This window comes from Ixodes scapularis, unplaced genomic scaffold (assembly GCF_016920785.2).
Source record: "Ixodes scapularis isolate PalLabHiFi unplaced genomic scaffold, ASM1692078v2 PGA_scaffold2__306_contigs__length_199485367, whole genome shotgun sequence".
In the NCBI taxonomy this organism is placed as follows: Eukaryota; Metazoa; Arthropoda; class Arachnida; order Ixodida; family Ixodidae; genus Ixodes; species Ixodes scapularis.
In genome coordinates, this window is record NW_024609857.1 from 143,200,781 (window position 1) to 143,225,630 (window position 24,850).

Below are 24,850 nucleotides of genomic sequence, written 5' to 3' on the forward strand. Positions count from 1 at the left end.
AAACCTTTGCCTCTTGAGAAGGTTTTTCATATCGATGGATGGTCTCAATGTTAACTTGAAGTTCTTTAAGAATGTCCAAGTGCACCTGCAACAAACATACCAAGTTCTAAGTGTGACTTTGGCACCTGTGGGCTTCACACAGTGCACAATGCCTACAGGGCAGGCGTTACAGTAAGTAGGTGGGGACTAGATTGCTTACTGTCTAGTCATGAGTGCACTGTTTGAGAGCTGTCCAGCAAGGAATGACGACTTTACAACAGTTACTGGGCAGGGAACATCTTTCATAAAGTTTGCTCCTCGCCTCTGGGTAGAGAATGTCCCCATAAGTGAGAGCCTTGTGATGCGACATCAGAACGTTTGTTGAGGCTGCAAGAAGCAAGGTAAACCTGCCAAAATGTGGGCCGTTTTGGAACTTGGTTATGTTCTGCAGCGGCACTTTGCTGCCGGCAAAGCTTAACTTTTGCACTGGGCGTTGCCATGGAACTCAAGCCATCCCTGATGGAGTACCAAACAGACAGACCGATGGTCTTCTTCCTTGCAAGAGATTTGGGAACTGTTGTCTGGAAACTGCCATCAAGGTTTTTGAAGTGCTCAGTCTTGTCTCATCATGAGGACTCACTGCCCTCCTGAGGCTGGACATTGAGAACCCAGACAATCATACTTCAGTCAAAAAGGTGGATATAGGCCCTACAGGCTGAGCAGATCGTCAAGCCAGTTCAAAGAACGTGTTTCAGTTCTGGATGGAATGTACACAGTTCCTGATCACTGTGAGAAAGCGCTAAAGAGGAGCCTTTTGAAATTCCCAGTGGTTAGGGGCCTCTCCTCATTGGACCCATGACAGATGTGTTCAAGGCCAGATGAGTGCCTTCCTGGTTTTAGAAAATTGTTGGATGTCCTCATCACTGCAGGAAGAATGACTGGTCACCAACGAGACATGGTACCGCCACAGTACACAGAGTTCTTGCAGGAACAGAAGCGTCACCTGTGACTATTTAAAAAGCATGAACAGAATAGAGGAGCATTTCACTGAGCTCAAAGTTTAATTCATCATATACAGAGCTGTAGAAAGGGGTTAAACTCTTGCTTGTCCTAAGCCCCGGAGTGGCATTATGAAATTGATGTCCCGATCAAATTTAGTGTTTATAAACTGTGAAGAGTTGCTTGAAAGTTAAATCTCGACAACTTTTGAAAAGTCAATCTCTCGCGATTTTTGCTATTCTACAATTCGTGCCACTCCTGAGTGAGGTATATTTGCTCAATGAAACTAGAATGAGACACACCTGAATAGGAAAGTATATACAATTTTTTGCAGTGGACTGCAATGCAAGTACCCTTTTGAGTGAGGTAGGAAAGCTCTTCACAAGGCATCCACCTACTCCAACATATGAACACGTGCAACTGAACCGGAACGGGTGCTCAGTTGCACCATTTAGCAATCAAGTTTAGTGCTTGACTATTCCATGAATCATTAGTCAGGAATGATTTTAGTTGGTTTAATGTGTTGGTTATTGAGTATATGCAGGGTCGCGGCGCGCAATGGGAATAAACGTAATGCTTGGCAAGGAGGGACGAGGCGTAGCCTCCATAGCGTCGCATCGCTGTTTTATTAGGACTGACTTCGAATGAGGAGGAAGAAAACACAGCACACAAACAGGCGCTCCATCTGGTGGTGGTGCATGACACTTGCTAACACCCCTCCCCTTCATGTGCCACCACACTCATTACACACCTGAAGACCCCAGTGTTCACAAAGTTCACGGGTTCTTCTTCCATTGAGTGCCTTGGTCAGGGCGTCGGCACAGTTGTCTGATGACTTCACATACAGTGGTCTTATTCTTCCTTCAATCTTCTCTCTCAAGAAGAATGACGCAGGTCAATATGTTTGCTGCACTCTGACGTCGCTTGCTTGCAAGAGCGATAGCTCCTTGCTTGTCAACTTGCACAACTTGTGGCTCAACGACAAACTCCTGGGCACCTACCGTATTTACTCGCAGAATGAACGCACTTTTTTTCCCGAAAAATCTATGCGAAGTTAGGGGGGGCGTTCATTACGCGAAGTAAAATTTTTGCGTCCCTATTTACTCGCATAATGAACGGACCTTTTATCCTGAAAGATCGAAGTAACTTCTTATCTCGTTGCGCGCGGCGCCCGACCCCGTAACCAAACTAAGCTGTGCAAAAAACAAAAAAAACTCTTTGTTTTCTTTTTCTTTTAGTTCCTTGTTTTTTTTTTTGCCGCCTTTCGAAAGCTGTTTTGTTTGCTTAGGCGTTGCTTCGGCGAGGGCTCTCCGCTTATCTTTCTTATCTCCTTGCCCGCGGCGGCGCGCGACACCCAGTAACCAAACTAAGCTGTGCAAAAAAAAAAAAAGCTCCTTTTTGTTTTTTTTTAGTTGTGTTTTTTCTCTTTTTGCCGCCTTTCGCAAGCTGTTTCGTTCGGTTAGAGCGCTTCTCCGCGCTTCTCCGCTTCTCTTTCTTACCTCCTTGCGCGCGGCGGCGCGTGAATCCAAAATCAAAAATGCTCTGTGCAAAAAAAAAAAAAAAAAAAAAGCTCCTCTTTATGTTTTTTTTTTTGCTTCCCTTAGATCTTTGCGAATTTTTTTTAACGCCTTTGGCAAGGCGTTTTGTTCGCCCACGCTGCCCATGCATTCGCGACCTCGCTGCACCAGGATAGAAAAGTGCGTTCATTTCGCGCGCGTGGGGGGAGGGGGTCAAAATTTTGACGTCAGAGTCGGGGGTGCGTTTATTACGCGAGTGAAAAAAAAAAAGCCGAAATTTTGAGAGCCGACTTGGGGGGTGCGTTCATTGTGCGAGTAAATACGGTATTTCGTTGAGAAAGTGTTGGAGCCACAGTATCTCCTTCGCCGCTTGGCACATTGAAAGGTATTCGACTTCCATGCTGGATAATGCAGTGGACTTCTGCTTCTTGCTGCTCCACGAAATGGCAGCTCCAGCCAGCATGAAAATATACCCACTAAATGACTATCATTCGCCCCAATCTGCATCACAAAAACCTTGTACACAGCCTCCTGTCTTCCGTGTATGTGAGGGTATAGTTCTTTGTCTGTTGCACATACCTCAAAATGTGCTTTATGCTGTTTCACATCTGCAAGGTGGGATGCTCACTGAATTGGCTCATACAAGTGGTTGTATGACTCCCCCTAAGCAAAGAAGCGCTCCAACCGTTTGTCGGTACTTGGGCTTCAACTCCCTGTCTTTATCGGCAGTAGTAGATCTCTGAAACTTCATTCCAGGATCAAGTGGTGATACCGCCCCTTTAGCACTTGTCATCCCAAATGACTCAAGATTTCTTCGGCGTATGCTGTTTGGTTCAATGTGAGTGCTCCACCTTCATGTCGCACAACTTTGATTGACAAGATGTGGCTAACCTCTCCGAGGTCCTTGGTGTTGAATGCACGTCCAATGCTTCTCTTGAAGCTCTTGATCGCCTCTTCGTCCTTTGCGAGAATCGGGAGGTCATCCACGTAAACATCTACAATGATGTTCCCCCCCTGCTTAAAGTATATGCATGGATTTGCCTTGGACCGAGAAAACCATTCCGTCTTCAGAAACTTGTCCAGTTCCAGGTTCCACTCCCGTCCGGATTGATGTAGTCCATACAGGCTCTTCAAGGGACATACGTTGTCCTTGCGGCCCTCGTACTTCGCAGGTTGTTCCATGTACACGGTCTCTTTCAAGGTCCCATTTAAATATGCAGCAGTGATATCAACTTGATGAATCTTCCTGTCTCTTTCAACTGCTACTGCTAACAGTGTTCTTATATACTTGAGCTTCACCACTGGTGAGAAGGTCTCCTTGAAGTCAACTCCTACCTGAGAATAACCGCAGGCAACAAGTTGAGCCTTGTAATGATCTAGGTCACCATTTTGGTCAAACTTCTTGAATACCCATTTGCATTTGATGAATTGTTGGTCCTTTGGTCTTGGAACCATTTCCCATGTCATTTTTCTTCAGGTTGTCTAGCTCCTCTTGTATGGCTTTTCTCCATTCCTGCGCATCAGGCATTGAGAGTGCTTCCTCCACTGTTTGAGGATCAAGTACGAGAGCGTTCCGGAAGTTACTTCTTCACTGCCAGCCTCTCCGAACGTCTTAACACATTGGTGGTCTCTGCCACTTGAGTAGGAATATCTTCCTCTTCCGAGATCTCGTCTTCGTCACAGCAGGTGGTACCATCATCACTTCTCTCTTCCTCTGGTTGGATTTCTTCATCTACAGTGACTGTGATCAGGTCTACAGCACAGTCTCCGCCTTCTTCATTGAGTCGACCTTCAGCCTCAGTCTTGCGTGGGAAGCTGTTTTCGTTGAAGGTCACATCACGACTGACGAAGAACTTATCGTTGCGCCAGTCCCAGAGTTTATACCCTTTTACTCCCTTTGGGTAACCCACCAGCACACACTCCACTACCCTTGGGTCGAGCTTTGTCTTCCCGCGCTTGTTGTCAACCATTCATACCTTGCATCCGAATACTCTTAAATGGCTCAACTTGACCTCTCTGCCAAGCCACATGGCTTCGGGAGCCGCTCCGTCGAGTGCTTTCGATGGACACTTGTTGCGAATGTGTGATGCAGTCACCACAACATCAGCCCATAGCTCTTTTGTGATGCCCGATTCAATCAGTAGGCACCTTGTGTCCAGCAACGTTCGGTTCATCCTCTCAGCCACCCCATTTTGCTGAGGCGTTCTGGGCACCGTCAGCTGTCGCAAGATACCATGCTTAGCAAGGTATTGGGTGAATTCCCGGCTGATGTATTCACCTTCATTGTCACTGAGTAGCATCTTCACTTTCGTTTTGTGAAGGTTCTCGACCATTTGTCTGTATTGGTCGACCTGTCCAGCACTTCATTTTTCGTCTTCATTGGGTACACTACAGTGTATCTGGAGTAGTCATCAATGAACGTTGCAAAGTAGTTCGACCCTCCCTTCGAAACAGGTGTGATCTTTCCAACAACATCCGAGTGAACAAGGTCCAATGGGGCCTTAGCCCTCGTTCCACCAGTCTTCGGAAAGCTGTTTCTTTTCAACTTGCCGAGTGCACACGTCGAGCACTTCGCGTCTTCACTGCTTCTCCCACTTCGGCAAAGTTTTTCGACAGCTTCATGGCAGAGATGATCGAGGCGTCGATGCCACAAGGCAACGTCTGTTGCCTTTGCTAACTTCAACGTTGCACACGACTCACTCAGTGTACAAGTTACCATCACGCTTTGCTATGAGAGTCAAGTCACCATTGGCTTCACTCACTTTAGCCGTTCCGTTGCTGAAAGCCACGTTCAGTCCACGTTCCTCAATCTTCCCAACTGACAAGAGGTTACCGTCCGAGCTGGGTACATAAAGGACATCTCTAAGCTCGATGGGGATGCCACCGCTGTCTTTCGAGAGATCAATCTCCACTCGTCCTCTCCCGAGAACCTCCATGACTTCGTTGCTTGCAGCCTCAACAGACAAGTAGCAGGACTGGAAGCTGGTGAATTTGGCTCTGTTTCACGTCATGTGGTCAGTTGCTCCACTGTCGAAGTACCAGATGTGTGACCCTGAGGAACTCCCACCTCTGGCACAGAGCGCCTTCTTTGGTTCACTGGAATTTCTTCTCTGTGAGCCGCACCCTTCATCATCAGGACCCTCCTTGCATTCTCTGGCGATGTGTCCAAATTTTCCGCACACAAAACACCGGACTCGTCGTTTCGGTTCAGAGGATCTCGTAGCAGTGAGAGTTTCTTCTTTCCTTGCAAAATGTTCTTGCCCATTACATCTATGGAGCTGACTGCTCTGTGTAGTGGGCTTGTTCATCATGAGGGCCTTGTTTTCTTCACTCTCACTCAGTCTGCCTTCTTCACGTTTGACTTGCCGCTTTTCTTCCACCAGCAGCCTTGCTTTCACTTTCTTCAGCGTCAGTGTTCCTTCGTCTTGCTCAAGAGTTAGGATAAGTGGTTCATAAGCTTCTGGCAAACATCAGCATCACCAGTGCCACTTCCCTGTCGGTGATGGCGTATCCTGCCGCTAAAAGCTTCCTGTGCAGGTTCATTATTCGACCCAGGTAATCCTGCATAGTTTTGTCTGGCTTCATTTTGGTGTTGAAAAAGTCATCAACTGAAGAGCATGTAGTAGGCCACACTTCGAATGTATCTTTTCCAGTGTATTCCAGGCCTCGTGAGCTGTCGAACATTTCCCAATGTCGTCCAGGTAGGTGTCTTCCACTACTAGGAACATGAATGTCAAAGCCTTATTATTTATCTTCCTCTCGTCGTTCATCATTTCTCTCCCACCATAGCCAGGCTCGATGGCTTTCCAACTGCCGTTCTGGACGAGCGCCGTTGTGGTTCGAATCGCCCACGCATGGTAATTTTCGCTTGAGAGTTTTGGTATCTTGAATTTGTCCAGCGCTGCCGTCGTATCGCTTTGCTTCGTCGAGAGCGGTTCGAAGTAGGCTTACCGCGATGAACTTGCGTTGGGTTCCCGTTGCACGTCTTACCGCACCCAGCGAAGCAGGAACACACATACTGGTTTGGTGACGTCTTCCACAAACTGTCGACGCAGTTTTTGCTTAGTTCATTTCTTTTGCAGCACAGCCGAGCTCGTTATCCGCGTGTCCAGTTCCACACTAGTGGCATGATTTCTCGTCGGCGTCTTCGTCGTAGTTGAGTCGCTCCTCAGAAAACATTAATGTCGCTCACCGCACTGTGCACTGGCATAGCGTCGTCCTGGGCCCATAACCTGTTGGTTATTGAGTATATGCAGGGTCGCGGCGCGCAATGGGAATAAACAATGCCCGGCGAGGAGGGACGAGGCGTAGCATCCATAGCGTCACATTGCTGTTTTATTAGGACTGACTTCGAACGAGGAGGAAGAAAACAGCACACAAAAGAGAGCTCTCGCGTGCTCCACCTGGTGCTGGTGCATGACACTTGCTAACTGTTGTGAAGGAAGAAGTAAACGTGCTGCGGCGCGGGCTGCACGCACTTGCACTGGGACTTGCATGGCGTCTGGTTCGATTATGACAACTGGCGACGAGAGATAAACCTTAATATATTGACGCAGTGCCGTGACGAAGATATCGAGGAGAGGTACGTGACAAGATGCCGGCCGTCGGCAAGCTGGAAGCGTTTGATGCAAGTACAACTGAGTTTGTGGAATACCAGGAGCGTGTTCTCCTGTACTTCCTGGCCAACGATGTTGCCGAGGAAAAGAAATCGGCCGTATTTCTGACAAGCTGCGGGACAGCAACATACTCACCGTTACGAAGTCTTCTCTCGCCAACGAAACCAGGGGAGGCGACGCTCACCGAAATCTTCGCAGCTCTCAATGCCCATTTCAAGCCCAGGGTATCGGAAGTTGTTGCAAGCTTCAAATTCTTCTCAAGGCGACGGCACGAAGGTGAGGCTGTCAGTGACTATGTAGCGGCGCTAAACAAGTTGGTAGATGACTGCAACTTCGGCACCATGTGCAACCGCATGATGAGGGATCAGATAGTGTCCGGTATCAACGACACGGGAATGCAGACACGGTTATTGGAATCGTCAGACCTGAACCATGAGTCTGCAAAGCAACTGGTCATTGCAATGGAAGCCGCAAGGAAAGATGCCCACACCCTCTGCCCTCAGCCTGAGTCAGCGGCCGCAGTGGAGCCCACCAACTTTGTGGAACCTCCCAGACGGAATGCGGCTAACGCAGTCGAGCGTGGCTGTGATCGGTGTGGAGATAAACATCAAACGTCCCGGTGTCGCCACCGGGCGAGCACCTGTTTCAAGTGTGGACGTCAGGGGCACATTGCAAGGGCCTGCAGGGCGGCACCGACTGGCTCAAAGAATCGAATGGACTCTTGCTCTGTGCACCAAATGGACGACCTCCAGGAAACACAACCCGAGGTAGACGAGTGCGCCATGTGGTCGTTGCGATCAACGGGACTCGGGCCCATGCAGATTAAAGCCATCGTGAAAGACTTGCCACTAGTCATGGAGCTGGACACCGGCGCCAGCGTTTCCATCATCGGTGAGCAAAAGTTCAATGCACTGTTTCGTGGAACGCCGTTAGAACACTCCGAAGTGAGACTGAAGAGCTATTCGGGAGAGCTCTCATCGGTTCTGGGGAAGATTACTGCAGCAGCCAAGGTGGGAACACTTGAGTCGACACTGCCCTTGTTTGTGGTGAAGGGGACATGTCCGACATTGCTGGGCAGAGACTGGATGGAAGCATTCAAGATTACTATTTCAAAGCCTGAGGGAGTGAATGCGGTCCGTTCCGTCACAAGCCTAGTCGAACAATTCAGCGAAGTTTTTTCAGACACGCTTGGGACAATGCAGGGTGTGTCAGCAAAGATCATCCTGAAGGAAGGGTCAAGACCGAAATTTTTTAAAGCACGACCAGTGCCATTCGCACTCCGAGACAGAGTAGTAGAGGAACTTCAGCGTATGCAGCGCGAAGGCATCATACGCTCTGTCAAGACGTCGCAGTGGGCTGCACCCGTAATTCCTGTTGTCAAGCAAGATGGCTGCGTACGCCTTTGTGGCGACTTCAAGATCACCATCAATCCAGCGACGGTCAGCGAAAGCTATCCAATTCCTAGGATTGGAAGAGCTGTTCGCGAAACTGACCAACGGGGTGAAGTTCACCAAGCTCGACCTAAAGGATGCGTATCAACAAGTCCAGCTGGATGCACAGTCACAAGAATTGGTCACGATCAACACTCTGAAAGGCCTGTTCACGTTTACAAGGCTTCTGTTTGGCGTGGTGGCCGCCCCTGCCTTGTTCCAGCGAGAAATGGACAATCTCCTGGGTGATTGCTGCATGTTGCGGTCTATTTCGATGACATTCTTGTGACCGGCGCAAGTGACGTAGATCACTGGAAGAATGTGTGCCGGGTCCTCGGGCGCCTTCAGGAGGCAGGCCTTCGCTTGAAGCTAGCTAAGTGCGAGTTCATGAAGGAGCGTGTGGAGTATTTAGGGCATATCATTACGCGCAGTGGGTTGCACCCCAGCCCCAAGAATGTCGAGGCTGTCCTCTTGGCTCCGAGACCGCAGGACGTCAAAAGCCTCCAAAGCTACCTGGGCCTTATTAACTTTTATCGCAAGTTCATTCCCCGACTTTCTGCAGTACTGCACCCGCTGAATCGTCTGCTGGTTCCGGACGTACCATGGACTTGGACGTCATCTCAAGAGGAGGCTTTCTTCCAGAGTAAGTCCTTACTGGCATCAGCAGAAACGTTGGCCCATTTCGACCCAAAGAAGAGAACTGTGCTGGTCACGGACGCATCTCCGTACGGTCTTGGTGCGGTTCTTGCACTGAGGGAGGCGTCGGGAGAAGAGCGACCTATCGCATTTGCGTCGCGGAGCCTGGTTGCTGCCGAGCGAAACTACAGCCAGCTTGATAAGGAGGCGCTTGCTATGGTGTTCGGAGTGACGCGTTTCAAGCAGTACCTTTGGGGGCGTTCGTTTGAGGCGGCCACTGACCATAAACCACTCCTTGGGCTGTTGGCAGCTGACAAGCTCATTCCCGAGTCATGTTCGCCACGTATCTTACGCTGGGCATTGTTCTTGTCGGTGTATGATTACACTTTGAAGTACAGGCCTGGCGGACAGATTCCTCACGCAGACGGACTGAGTCGGCTGCCCTTACCTACAACCGAGTTTCAGGTCGAGTGCCCCCCAGAGGTGTTTATGCTCCAAGGATGCTACCCAAGAGTATTGTCAGCCCAAACGGTTGCAGCAGCTACGAGTAGAGATCCGTGCTTGTCACAACTGCGAGCAGCACTGTGGACTGGTCAAAGGCCGCCCTGTGGACATCCGTGGAAGCCATACGAAGCACGGTTTCAAGAGATGAGCGTTCAGAGTGATTGCATTTTACTTGGAAGCCGAGTGGTAGTCCCCACGTCTTTACAGGCAGATGTGCTCCAGTTGCTACATGAAAGTCATCCAGGAGTCTCCAAGATGAAAGCAGTGACCCGGAGCCATGTATGGTGGCCAGCTCTGGATGAGGACATCACGGCAGCAGTGGAGGCATGCCGTACCTGTCAAGAGCATCAGCAAGCGCCAAGATCGGTACCAGTGAGGCCATGGCCATTTCCGGAAAGGCCGTGGTCTCGACTGCATGTAGACTTTGCTGGACCCCTGAGAAACACCTACCTGTTCATTGCCGTCGACGCTTATTCCAAATGGATCGAGGTACTTCCAGTAAGCACATGCTCGACGTCTGTGACAGTTCATTGTCTGCGGAAGATGTTTGCTATTCAGGGGCTGCCGGATGTAGTTGTATCAGACAATGGTCCGGCATTCGTGAGCGAAGAATTCAAGACATTCTTACGGAAGAATGGCGTAAGACAAGTGCTGGTGCCCCCATACCACCCCGCGTTCAATGGAGCAGCCGAGCGAGCTGTGCAGACGATTAAGCAGAAGTTGAAGAAGGCGGGATCGGGGGACCTTCATACGCAAATAGCCAGACTGCTGCTGTCATACAGGACGACGCCGCATGAAGTGACGGGCTGCAGTCCTGAACTTTTGATGGGTCGGAAGCTCAAGACTGCGCTGGGCTTGCTGAGACCCGATCTTCGGACCACAGTGAACCTAAAACAGCTCCAGCAGGACGTGCGCAAAAATGGACCGTACACTAGGGTTACGGATATTCCGCCCAGAACACCAGTCTTTGCTCGGATTTCCGACCCGGACCTAGGTGGGTGCCGGCTACTGTAGAGTCTGACCAGGGATTTGCATCGACGGTGAAACTGCCAGATGGCAGGGTGTGGACAAGGCACCACGATCACATCCGCGTGGCACCGAGATGCCCCAGTTTTTCTGGTAGCGCGGAACTCCCATCATCAGCTCGTCCATGCACACCAAGTGTCGACCTGCCTCCTGTAGGCACAAACGCTGCTGACTCCATACCCTCGACGACGGAAATCTCCCGGATGTGGGCACAAATTCAGCTGTGAATTCTGGGGATGATATGCACCAACCCGCCCAGTCCAGTGGTACTACTGACCTCGCAGTCAATCCGGACGCTGCTGACACCACAGCCTCGACTACGGTGATACATCAGCAGACCCCAGTTCGTCGAGGTACACGAGCGCGGGAGCCCGTGGTGCGGTTTTCGCCCTAAACAGTGGATGAACATTTGGCTGTGCATCATTTTCGCATATTTTTTTTTTGTTGTGTTCTAACAAACATTTTGCCGTGCATGTTTTCTGCAAAATTTTTCTACTATTATATATTTCACTACTCGTGAGGGGGGAAGAAGTGTTGTGAAGGAAGAAGTAAACGTGCTGCGGCGCGGGCTGCACGCACTTGCACTGGGACTTGCATGGCGTCTGGTTCGATTATGACACTAACATAATGTTTAATGAGGAAATTTGTTTTTTTCCCCCAAATCGTTGAGCCAGAAAGAGTCAAATGCTTAGATCTTGTGCAGGCATGGCATGGATTTGAATAGCACTTCAAACACCACATGATGCCTTATATACTATGCTGTAGACACAAGAATCTTCAAGACATCGATGCAAAATATGCAGATGTATTTAGTTGTCAATATGAAGTGCAGCAAACTGAGTGTTCTATCTTCTGTTTCTTAAGCTGCCCCAAAGATATTGGAATATACTTATCTGAGGCCCATCTGAGTTACTGCATACTTTAGGAAGCTGCTTCATTTATAATCATTTTTTTAGTCTACACCTAGTACCAGCTATAAACATGTCGATAACTAATTGTGAGGGTTCCTTTTAGTGTCAAAAATGCACACTGGACAGAAGCTATCAAAGAAGGGTTTATTCTACATGTGTACTTGTGCATTGGAAAATTTTTTTTGTGTAAGTATTGATTCAGGCCCCACACTTGTTCATTTGGAGTCTCGAGTTTGTATTTCACCTTAGAAATGACCACAAGGGCATAAGGCTTGTTTCTATTTTGCAGGGTTTTGCTGACCATGTGAGAAATGCAAGGCCCATATTCAAATCAAGGGTGGGTTCCTTATGGGTACCCAGTGGATCACACCTATGCCTGGTACGAGAAACGAACCTTCCAAGGCTCTGGAGTGTCAAGCTTCTATTACTACCCTCTGCAAGAGCAACAGCCATGTGCCTCTGGTATTACTGGCTGCAGAAGTGCTACCAAAATGCCCATCCCCTGCAAAAGCACCAAAGTTAGTTCATCTCGCGAATGGAGTGGCTTCCATTCATCTGTGTCATGCAAGGTTCAAGAATCAGGACTCCAAGCTACTGAACCCTACAGTACAGAAGTGAAGGAATTTCATGGAATGACACCTTCATGTGGCTCTTCATGGAAAAACTCGAAAGTTGCAGTGTCTCACCATGCCATGCCGATGGAAATTTCACCGGTTTCTAAATGGAAAGACCCAGAAGTTGAAGAGTGCCATGATGTCGTGCCGATGGACATTTCACCGGTCTCCAGTCCTAAACGTGAGATCTCCAATGATGAGACATCTTCAAGACACTGTAGCTGTCATGTGAAGGAAAGAGCATCGGATTCTGCGAACAGTGCAAGGCATATTCTTGAGAAAGTGTCGTTTAGGACTCCACATGCACAGAATATGTCCTCGTCTGGTTTGAATGTACTAAAGAAAAGTACAGAATGCTGTGCACCAATGGCAGGGAAAGTAGAGACCATAAACTCTGAGTGCAAAGCAAAGCAGGCCAGTGAGCCACCTAGTCACGGTAGAAATGGCTCATGTTTTCGGGGTGAAAGGCTTAGGAGTGGGGGACTTGTGTGGAGTGTTAAAGGTGCGGGCTTCAAAGATTATTCAAGAGTCCGCCATCCTCGGTTGCCTCCCGACTGGTTGACACCGCAACCTGTGAAAAGGCAGAGTGGAAATACTCTAGATAGAAAGTGCACCATCAATCAGAAAGCTGCTAAGCCAAACTCCTTGGGAGCTAGTGGGAGTACTCCAAAGCTTGTAAATGAGAGAGTGACCAGTCCACTGGGTAATGTAATCAGTGAAAAGAGTTCTGTGAACCCTACTAGGGCTTCAGTAACGGGGCTGCAGTCTGAACTTGTACATAAACAAGGAACAGAAAAGGCAGCAGTTCGGTTGCCTCCTGACTGGTGTACTCCGCAACCTGTGAAAGTGGGTGGAAGAGGTCTGAATTGGAAGTTTGCTAGCAAGGACAAAGCTTTTAAGCTACGAATAGTGCCCATGCCAACAACTACTGGTGGCAAAAAAAGTGAAAAGCTTGTAAATAAGGAAGTGATCAGTTCACTAAGTAATGTCATGAGTGAAAAGAGTTTTGTGAACTCTATCAGGGCTTCGTCAACTGAGCTCCAGACTGAAGTTGTACATAAGGAGAAAACAGACAAGGCAGCAATTGTAATGCCTTCCGACCAGTGTACTCCAGAACCTATGAAAGTACATGGAAAGGTTCTGAAGGGGAAGTTCGTTAGCAATGATGAAGCTGCTAACCCACGAATAGTGTTGGAGTCAAAGGCAACTGATGGTCTAAAGACTGAAGAGCTCAGAAAAAAGGGAGTGATTGGTTCATTAAATAATGTGATGAGTGAAGCAAGTTCTTTAAGCACCATTGGGGCTTCCTCTCGAGTTCAGCCTGAACTAGTTAATAAAAAGGCTACAAGGAAGGTAGCCTATGGGATGCTTAAACAACCCTGCATTCTGCTCGGCACTAAGAACAACACAACAAGGACGAACTTGGTAGCTGAAAAAAACACTAAAATGGAACCTCAGAAAGACATCAGCAATGCTATTGACAGCATTGTAAGAGGGGTGGACACGAAACCTATGAAGGAGGTACAAACAAGTGAAAGCACCAGCATCTGCAGTATTGGCAATTCAGAGTCTGTAACGGTGTATCTGGTACCAGATGACATCAGTAACAGTCTTTTGTCATGTGGTGATATTGCATTCAGTAGTTCATCGGGAGGTTGTGTTCTGGAAAAGCTTGAGTTGACATTGCAGCTTGAGAAACTGCATGATGGCTTTATTTGGGGAGATTAATTTCCTGGATTCTTATGTTCAACCCTTCATCTGAAATTTCCACTTTGTATAAAGGATTCTTGTGTACCAGCATTGCTGTTTCTTTGTGCACTGGAAAAATGTAAGTAACACGGAAGTACAGGTAAGTTCAGGTAAGTGCTTATTAAAGCTTTTTACATTGGCGCACTATAGTTAGGGTTGAACATCATGTGGCAGGGAATCTATGACGGTACATAAAAGCAGTGCCAGAAAATATTTTGTGTCAGTTGGATATGAGTAAAGCAAGACAATACTGACTTGTGATGCACTCATCAGTGGTTGGATGAGATAATCAGTTTCCAATGTAATAGCTTGTGATCTGACTTGGCAAGGGCATTATGTTTCAAATATGAAAAACTGCTTCGAAGTTGGTGTTTTAGTTCCCAGCCTTCAAATATTGGCCGTTAGCCTTTGTCAGATCGTTCCACATTGTGCCCAATTCGATCTAGCTGCACTTTAATCGTTCCCAAGGGAGTCGCAACGCAACAAGAGCAATCAAGTGGTTTACTCACATTCTATTGCCCTAAGCCCGGTCTCCGGTGGTGGTTGCAGCTGAACAACTCTATGAATCAAGACCCTCAGCTAAAGACTGAATCAGGACTCTCTCAAGGCCTCCGACGAAGCCTTCCGATGAAGACCTTATGGTGACTCGGACTCCTAACACCAGACTCAAATCAAGACTCCAATGACTTCCAAAAGAAAACTCATTTGAAGATTCAAGTGAAGACCCACCAGACCCCTGCCTGCTATCTACTTATGAGGATGGCTAGTCGGGCTAGTGATGTTTTGCATCATGGTGTAATACGCCAAAAAACACTGACAAAAATGAAAAGAACTGGACAGGACGCCTCGTAACTTTCGACTGAATGGTTTATTTGAATGAAATACTTTTAAAATGATAAAAACTGACACTTGGCAGAACAAGATATAGTCCAAAACACCCCTCAAATACCAGCGTCATTGGTTCTGATAGAATTTTTCATCGGACAAGGACGGTAACTGACGGAAGAGAAAGTACAGGCAAGCTGGTGAATTGCGGACAACAAAACCTGAGACACTGGAAGACGAAAAAAGGACATGAAAAAATGAGAGCTTTACAAGCCTGTAATGTGAATCTAAAGCGCAGCTCTTGAGGAGAGGAGGGCTTGTCCCTGCTCCTTACCCTCCTCTCCAGTCGCTGACTTTGTTCATGTGTGACATGACAAAGTCTAGACTTTATTCTCCCTGCTAAATTTAGCGGGGAAACTGAATTGGTGTTGAGGTCGCATGACGTCAATTTTCCCACTAAATTTAGCAGGGAAACTTAACCCAAATTCAATGGGAAAATTATCCCGCTAAAGTTGGGAATTTTTTTCTCTTAAATTTAGTAGGAAATTTTTCCGCTAAAGTTAGCGGGGAAGTGTGCCCGCTAATTTAGCAAGGAACGTCAACATCCCGTAATGCAATGCACGCGGTTGCCCTGAGGCCGACGCCACTGCTTCCGGAAACTGGCGTCTAAGACCTGCGCTCTAAAAGAGAACACCAAACGTCGCGAACATGTGTTGTTCGCCTTGTTCGTGTCCTTTTTCCTTCTAATGTCTCGGCATTTGTTATGCCTACCAAGAGAGTGCACTTACGCAGGGGTTTAGGTGGGACCTGATCATAAAGGTTCCATGAATTTTTCTGGCCGTTTTTGTTTTGTAATGGCCCATAACACGGGTCTTGCCAAAAATGGGGCTGCACTTCCCGCATTAGCAATGGTCATAGTGAACCGCTAGGTGGCCAGACGGGGACTGCCTGATCGCCAAAGCATGCTCATATGAATGAACATGCCAAAGCATGCTCATCCATAAACTGCAGCGGACCATGAGCCAAGCTCGTGTGAACTTTAAGCCAAAAGCATAGCTCATGAATTGTTCTTAAAACCCCGCGATCACGTGATCGTCTGCAATGACGACGGGACACGCACACCGAATACTCTTGTACGTAAAAAACTTTTGCATGTTCCTTCTGTTGCAATTTGTGCTTTCGGCTTAAAATTCACACATGAGCCATTGGTTCGTGGTCGATTGCAGTTTACGGATCTGGGCTTGTATTTTGTTGCGGAGCATGCCTGCGGGGCATATGATCCTTGTTACAATAAAGGAATGTTGCCGTTCAGGACATTGCCTCATCTTGCTTGAGGGCGGCGCTAAAAAAATCCTGCCCACGTTGAATGAAAAACAGTTTTAATTCTCAGCTTAGCAGACTTAAAGCGGCAGGGTACACTATATGTTTTTCTAAATGTTTCTGAAACCTTAGCGAAAAAGGTCAGAAAAGGCAAGAGCGCAGTATTATTACCCTGTCTTTTTCCGATAAAAAATTCTATCTAAAGAACCAATAATGCTGGTATTTGAAAGAAGTGTTTTTAGACCATATATTTGTGTGCTGCCAGGTGTGCTGGTTTTTATATTTTTAAAAAGTATTTCGTCCAAATAAGCCATTCAGTTTAAAGTTATGCTGCCTCCATGTCCAGTTCTCCGTTTTCGTCTGTTTTTTGGCGTATTGCACAATGAGATCTTATATAGCCTTCCCGACCCCTCTCCCTCCCACCGAGAATCTAGTGTCCAAATAAGGCCACGGGTGAGCACTGCGGTACCGGTCTGAGAAATCCCGGCTTTGTACTGAACGTAAACCTCAACGAATGTTTGCCGGCAGGCAGTGGTGAATGCCATCCTTGGCGCTGCTTATGTGATGGGGATCAAAGGGTTCCAAACTGTCAGGGAATGAGGCTTTGGCACTGGAGACGAGTTGACAAGCGTTCACACCGGTGGGGATTGTGGGCTTCGGCACCGGGCACGTGGAGGCAAAGCCAAAGGTTCTCCACGCTTACCTGCCCTCGAGGCTCGGACGGGGTCTTGAGATGGTGGGGGCAGCCGGATTTCCTGAGAGGAACAACTCCAGCTTGGCCATCACTACATTTTAGCTGGTTCTAGTCTAAAGAGACAGCGGAGACACTACAGCCGAAAGGAAGGCAGGCACAGGTGGGAAATGGTTACCAACTTGGGGATCCGGGGCGACAACCGCAGTTGGCAGATGGGACGTGCCAGGGCAGCAGGTGTGAAAGGGACAGTACAGCCCCCTCGCAGAAGCGGCCCAGCTGCTTCCTTGCTGGAAGGAAGGGCTGACGTTCTTGGGAAGCACAGCGAGGCATCTGCTGTCACCAAGGGTGTGGTGAGTGGCTCTGATTTGGGATAGAGCAATTTGCATAGGCTCTGGGGTGTCTGAGGCGGTGCCAACCCAAGGTGCGGTCAGCTCCAGGGACGACCACCTCATGGCACAGGATGCGAGGGCTTTGGGCAAGTGCCCGGGGTGACTGGAAGAGCAATTGTGACCGCATTTGGGCGAACCGGGCCTGCTAAGTGGAGCCGTCCACGACCAGCATCACTCCTAGCCAATATTCTGAAGCAGGCGTTTTGGATAAAAAGAATTTAAACACTGAGAGACATTACACTCTAGACCAAGGGTTGTAACGAAGGTTGCAGTTATCCTCCGAAGTTTGCTCACTGGTGTCGTTGACCATCCGGCCGCCATGCCAAGTCGGTGCTCCAGATTGCACGTATGGGTCACCTGAACTGGGATGTACCCTGTTTTCCTGCAATCCCTGGTTCACTGTTGTATTGGTCGCAAAGGTAGTAGCTCTTCATGTCGGCAGTGTGAAAAGCGCCAAAATCGCTGTTGTGTCCGGCCAAGCAAGTCTAAGGTGCGTTACTAGCGACTTCCTGGTAAGGCCCTCCCCACTTCAGGGCCAGCGATTATGCAAACCCACTAGCTGTGTTACTCAGCAAGTGAGTTCTTCGTAGGACTAAGTTTCCAACGCATTCCGGGTGACGGCTGCCTGCTCCATCCTTGCGGCATCGAAGTTCTTTACTAGTATTGTGCAATGGCACCCAAAAGGCAATTCTAGAGCTCCGCCACACATTTGGGAAAAGTCCATATTATCTGCTTAGGCTTCGTAGCCCATTCCTCAGTGGAGACGGTAGCTCTTTACCCTCATTCGAAAACTCTGGCATAAATCCAGTTGCTCCGTTCAGTCATCCGAATGACAAAGCTCATCTCGGCGATGTGATTGTCCCAGCCACTCTGTCTCTTTGTTAGTGCAGTCAACATTCTTTTCAGGTTTCGATTCACTCGGTGATTTTAAGCTGAGAATATGGTGTCCACCTGTGCATTATAGTAAGCACCAAGCAGAAGTCTACAAACCTTGCTGGTGAAGTAAGTAGCATTGCTAACGAGACGTGGCATGCCGAGGTGCAGGAATTTATGTAACTTCCAGACGCGCTCCGAAACCAGTTTCTTCAAAAGGTACATCTTCACCTATTAAAGAAATGTTCAGTGATTAACAGCAGATACTAGTTTCTATGGGGACCCATTGGCAATGGGCCTACGTTTTCACAAACGTCTATGCCCCGGGTGCTAACCCCACCGACTGCATCAGACCCAGAGGTTGTCCACTGGGCAGCTACGAGCATACCAAAATACGTCCTGCCTAATTACTGGCCAGGTCGTGCGGCAACATGGCTTTTGAAGTCTTGCTGCTGCTGCCATGACCATCTGGAGCCGAGTCGCGAAGGTACCCAATAAACTCTACGTAGCTTCTTAGGAAATAGTCCTTAAGGGAGAGTCGTTCCCCTTCTCTTCGTCAATCATTGGGATGTAGCAAAGCAACAAGCCGTCTTCTCCCAGCAGACATAAATCTAAGAACTCCAGTCATCAGCCTTTCTGGTGTCCCCGCAGGGGGCACCTGTGAAAGCAGGTGTTTGGAGAGGCGTCTCCACGGACCCCGAGCCATGCGGGTTCGCCCGCCCACGTATGGCTGTGCGTGGCTTTCCCGTGTGCGGGGAAAAGGGCATCCTGGTGGTTGAGCCGAGCGCGGGGTAGGTTTGGATCCTTCGGGGCCCCCTGGGTGAGGCAATACACCACTTCGGCCCCTGCTTCTCGTAGACGGGAGTCCTGGTAAGGCCCGGCCAGGATGATTCAGCCTAGTCGCCTTTTCTTCTACTATCCCCTCCGATCTTTCACTCCCACCTTTACTTATACTTCTCTCTTCTCTCCATTCCAATTTCACCTTCTTGGCGGCAAGGGCCAACCTTGAGTGGAGAAGGACGCTAGTCTAGACCCATTCTTGGGTATAACATTTGGGTAGGTGCTACTTGAGTAACGTGCACAGCAAAGCCATTTTTGTTATGTGCCGTTACCCTGTCCCATGTTGGGCTCCATGGTGGGTGGCACACCGCAGATGTCGAAGGCCTCCCATTTTTTTATGGGTTCCAAAGCTAAACTTCCTTCTGATCGATCTCTGAAAAGAGTTCGCACCGAAGCCACCGTTCCACTAAAAACTACTGATAATACTCAGGCCTTCCCAAAGTTCCTAGTAATGCACTGTGAATACGACCTACCACTTGGAAGGCTCTCCCCTTTCCTTGGGGCAAAAACCCTGGAATCATCTGTTGGAAAATCTTACAAAGCAAAGAAGCTCCACTCTGAGACCTCCTTGTCGAGGTTGAAACAGAACAACAAAGTAAAGCGCTCCTTGGACTTACTAGTATTGCTAATCACAAAGTCACAGTAATGCCACACCGATCTCTCAACACCATTCGGGGTGTGATCTCCGAAGATGATCTGTTGGAAAGTACTGAGGATGAGATCCTTGAGGGACTCGGCAATCAGGGTGTGATTGCAGTGAGGCGTATTACCTTTCGGCGAGATGACCAAGAGAAGCCTTCGAAGCACCTTTTGCTTTCAACTCCACGACCCTCCCCCAGGTGGTCAAGGCAGGCTATCTCAACTGCAAGGTTCGACCGTTTATCCCCAATCCGAGACGTTGCTTTAGCTGCCAGCGTTTCGGACATGGGGCAGCCACGTGCAGGGGGCGGACAACCTGCGGAAAATGTTCAAGCAATGATCACCCTACTGACAACTGTGCAAGTGATTTCTCCAAGTGCGTGAACTGTTCAGGTACTCACCCTGCATACTCCCGCTCATGCCCAAAGTTTAAAGAAGAAAAAGTGATACTAACACTGAAAACCAACGAAAATCTGACTTACTTTGAAGCCCGAAAACGCCTCTCATTCTTACAGAGAGGCACTTACGCCGCTGCGGTCAGCAAGGGGGCTGCACCAACAACGGCTTCCGTGGAAACACAGGTCTGCCTTTTAGACCTTTCTGCCCCGCGCAAACCCCAAGCCCCCAAAATCTCACCTGGAGTTCCTCAAGAACAGAGGGATTCAACTTGGACCGTTTCCTCAAAGGCGACGGTCCCGCGCCGTCTGCCCGCACGCCCACGTGAGAAAACTGTGACGACAGAGTCACAGTGCCTTGAAGGACGCCCCTCATGTTCCTCGCATCGCGAGTTTGAGGGCATGGATGTCTCCAGCAGTCCGCCGGGGCCTCCACCTGCCCCGAAGTGCGGTAAAATCTCATAAAAAGTTGAGGATCCAAAGAAAAAGACTAAAGCGACAGGTCCAGAAGCTGGCACATAGCAAGTGCTTAGTCGTGGATGCTGTTTCAACTCTCCCAAAAATGTTCATTAATACTTCATACACCTCACAGCATCACTGTCCTTTGTCACTAACCTGCATTACCTCACTCACTCTTAGGGATCAGTTGGGACAGAGGAATAACGGCGACTCCCTCGCCAGTGGCATTGGCCCAAAGTCTCGGTGCCCTTGGAGGTCAGAAAGGGCAGCTCCAGAAGGATCAGCCAGAGGACTACTGGCGACTCCCTCGCCTGGGGCACTACCTCTATTTGTTTTTCCCCGAAGGTTTGGTCGGAACTGCCCTCCTGTTGACATCCACACCCATTCATGTCCTCTTTTGTTTTTTATTAAATTTGTTTTTAGATGTTTTCTTAGAACCCTAGTTTGTGAGTGGTGCCTTAGCCTTATGCTTATGCAACCTTAGCTGCTTATGCGCTAGGGCTACCAACTCGAGGTCCTGAATTTCAAACTCGTTACCGACAATGAGTCTTATTCAGTGGAACTGCCGAGGTCTCTTGTATAATTATGACGATGTTTGCTCCCTGTTGGAGGAATATCGTCCACTGGCAGTGTGTCTCCAGGAAACTCACCTGAAGGGGAGTCAGTCAAGTGTCTTTAGGCACTTTCATTTTTTCCGCAAGGAGAGAGATCACTCGTCCTACTCTTCTGGTGGCGTGGCCATAGTAGTGCAAAAATCAGCGGCATGTGTGGAGGTTCCGGTGCAGACCACCTTGGAGGCAGCGGCTGTTCGCATTCTGTCAGACCGCCTGATAACCCTTCACTTTATATTCCTCCAAACTTTCATTGAAGGTGTGAAGACCTTGAGTCACTCATTGCTGAACTCCCCCATCCATTCATTATTCTTGGCGATTTTAATGCACACAATCCGTTGTGGGGCAGTACTAGACGCGATGCTCGTGGAGCAATTGTTGAACGGTTTATTTTGTCTACAAATTTGTGTCTTTTTAACGAGAAGAAGCCTACATGTTTTAGTGCACCCACAAACTCATTTACATCAATTGACCTCTCTATAAGTGAACCTATTTTATTTTCACTGTTTACATGGCAGGTTACAGATAATCCTTTAGGCAGTGACCACATGCCGATTATTTTAAGACTAAATAACCCAGGTGCAACCCTCCCCAGCCGGACTCCCCGCTGGAAATTTGAGAAGGCAAATTGGTCAGAATTCAGTGAATTCTCACTGCTCGCATGCACATCTCTTGACAAGCTTTCAATTGATGAAGTGAATGAATACTTAACAAATTGTATCCTTCAGGCGGCCTTAATGGCAATCCCCATGACCTCGGGATGCCTCCCATACCGTCCCAAGCCTTGGTGGAATGAAGAATGCTCAGAATCGCGAAAAAAAAAAAAAGGCATGGAGCATATTTCGACGGCATCCGCCATCAAGCAATTGTCTTCACTTCAAGCAAATGAAGGCCCGTGCACGGTACATTCGCCAACAATCGAAAAGAACAAGTTTTCAAGGGTATGTGACATCAATAAATAGCCACACATCACTGAAGGAGGTCTGGGACCGAATTAACAAAATCAATGGATCCTATAGTGCTTTCACCATCCCCCTGTTATCCTGCAACGGAACCTGTCCAGAAAGTTTAGAGGAACAAGCCGATATTCTCGGGAAACATTTAAAATCTGTTTCAAGTTCCAGGCACTATTCACCATCATTTCTTCGGCTAAAACAGCAGAAAGAAGCCAGGACCATAAAGGCACCTGTTGGTGCACGGGAACCGTATAATAGATCCTTCACTCTTATTGAACTAAAGATGGTCCTTCATAGCGTCAAGCGCTCGGCTACTGGTCCTGACGGTATCCACTACCTCATGTTGAATCATCTCCACCCGTCTATACTTGATCTGGTCTTATACCTTTTGAACAGAATATGGGAGGAGGGACGTTTTCCATCAGCTTGGAGAACGGCTACAATTATCCCTCTGCTTAAACCAGGAAAGAACTCGGATGCTGCTACTAGTTATAGGCCAATAGCATTGACGAGCTGCTTGTGTAAAACCCTCGAAAAAATGGTTAATAGGCGACTGATGCAGCACTTGGAAAAACATAGCATCCTAGATAAATACCAGTGTGGTTTCCGCTCGTCCCGCTCGACGCAGGATCAATTGATTCGATTGGAGACAACTGTTCGAGAGGCGTTCGTCAATAGACAGTACTGCCTTTGTGTCTTTCGATCTTGAGAAAGCATACGATACTGCCTGGCGGTATGGAATTTTGAGGGACATGATTGACATTGGTATCCAGGGCCGCATGTTCCATGCCATTGAGAGCTATTTAGGTAGACACACTTTCCGAGTAAGGCTGGGGTCTACACTCACGATGGTTCGTACAGGAAAACGGCATTCCACAGGGCGGTGTTCTAAGTGTTACTGTGTTTGCTATAAAAATCAATTCTATCGCGCGTGTCATGCCACCTTCAGTCCACTACTCACTGTATGTAGAGGACCTCCAGATCGCTGTTTCCTCATGTAGCCTCGCAATCTGCGAACGGCGTGTTCAACTAACTATTAATATTGCAGTGATGTGATTGCTGCGCCAATTGCGCAAAACTGCGCCAAGGGGCTAACCCTGCTACATCCTGCTACATTTCACCGAAATATGGCTAATCTGCGCCAAGCCTGCGCCAAAGGACCAATTTTGGTCGCCTCTCAAAAACGAAACTAAACTGACTACCATAATTGAGCATGTATGAGCTAGGTGGCACAAGACGCCGCCCGACACAAAGTACCCTGCATCAATCGTCTATTCGGTCTTGCATGTATTTTCCCGTCGTCTTGCGTTTCGCGCTCTCGTCGTCTCGGAAATCTCGTCTCGTGCTTTTTTTCTTTTTTCTTCTTTTTTTTAGCGATAGACGTGGGCGTGTGCGGACGCTCCGACGTTAGTGTGGCCGGGTTCCAGCCATGCCGTCATGCTGTGAAACAAAACAACGTTTTTGCGTGGCGAGAGTTACTTTGTGAGCTGAAGCGCTCGCGCGACCACAATCGCCGTGGTCGCCCGACGTCGTGTGTTTCCGTCCCCACGTCACTGCAGATATGGCGCTTTCTAAACTGAACCGCATCAACATTCCTGCTCTTGTTTAAATCATACGCAGCTATAAAAATCCCTCTTTAACTCAATGCTTGGCGAAGTTTTGATTACCTAGGTTTCTCTCGATGGGCTTTCTTTCGAGAGGGACCCCGGTACGTGAAAAATCTGCCGCGAAAGAAAGTTGATGACGAGAAGCGAGCTAAAGCAAAGAAGGCAATGTATGCATGCTGAACCTGCACAGCGCGCTTGTTTGTCTCGAGCTCAGTCGTTGCACAAAGCGCTCCAAGAACTTTTTGACCTTGATTCGTAATGTCTTGCATCGATACTCTCAGGTGCTTTTTTCCTGTGTGTTTAGCCTGTACCTCGCCTGCCGGCCTGGCAAGCACGCGCCGCTGGTCTTTTTATTGTCGTATGCTGGTCAGTTACATTTTGCATATTATTTTGGGTCGGTCGAACAGCCGTTGTCTCCGCACGCGCGGCGAATCACGTGTAACTGCAAGCCTGCCGAAGTTGCCCTCACGGGCATGTGAACATGATTGCACGAGAAGCACCATCCGGGACGCTTGAAATTTATTGTTTTAGGTTTGCTTACTTTTTATAAAAATCTGCCACGTCGGGAACCAGTAAAACGATACCAAGTGTTTTTTTTTTTAATTTTTCGGCAACGCTTACAGCTTTGTATACTTGTGGGATGTCTCAGCACCACAAACACAAGCAGCGAGTTCCGCCCCAACACGTCACATCACAACACAACACAAAGTGGCCTTCGTTTGTCCAGCACTTAAAACAAATATTAATTTTTCTAAGAATATATGCTCCAAAAGTCACTTTTTCTACTCTGAAACACTGTTTTGGCTGCTCCAAAGTCCAGATTTGTTGCTCCAAAACACTGTTTTGGCTGCTCCAAAAGGTGCTCCAAAATGGCTTAGGCCAATCACATCACTGATAATGTGACAAGGTGGGCTGACAATAACGGATTTAAATTCTCCACGGAGAAGACTGCTTGTGTTTGTTTTTCACGAAAACGTGGTGGTGATGCCGACACCTTCGTTGACCATATACAATGCACCAGTTCAGGTAAAAACAGAGTATAAGTTTCTAGGGCTTATATTCGACTCCAAGCTCTCTTTTAGCCAGCATATCAAAATGCTAAAACAAAAATGCCAGAAATCCCTTAATATTCTGAGAGTTCTCTCCCACAGGACTTGGGGCTCCGATCGACTGTGCCTCCTAAGAATCTATAAATCGATTGTGCGGTCACGCCTAGATTATGGATGTTTGGTGTATGGATCAACGAGTGCATCAACACTGA

General features: G+C 48.2%; 1 protein-coding gene across 1 annotated transcript in view; it reads left to right on the forward strand.

The window, feature by feature from the left end:
• The window catches only part of LOC115319835, a 32,013-nt gene extending 17,981 nt beyond the window's left edge, over positions 1 to 14,032 (forward strand). The window contains exon 2 of the mRNA XM_029979842.4: positions 11,908 to 14,032. Within this exon, the coding sequence (XP_029835702.3) occupies positions 11,930 to 13,960 (2,031 nt within the window). The 5' untranslated portion in view covers positions 11,908 to 11,929 and the 3' untranslated portion in view covers positions 13,961 to 14,032. The remainder of the gene's footprint in view (positions 1 to 11,907) is intronic.
• The last annotated feature ends 10,818 nt before the right edge of the window (positions 14,033 to 24,850 follow it).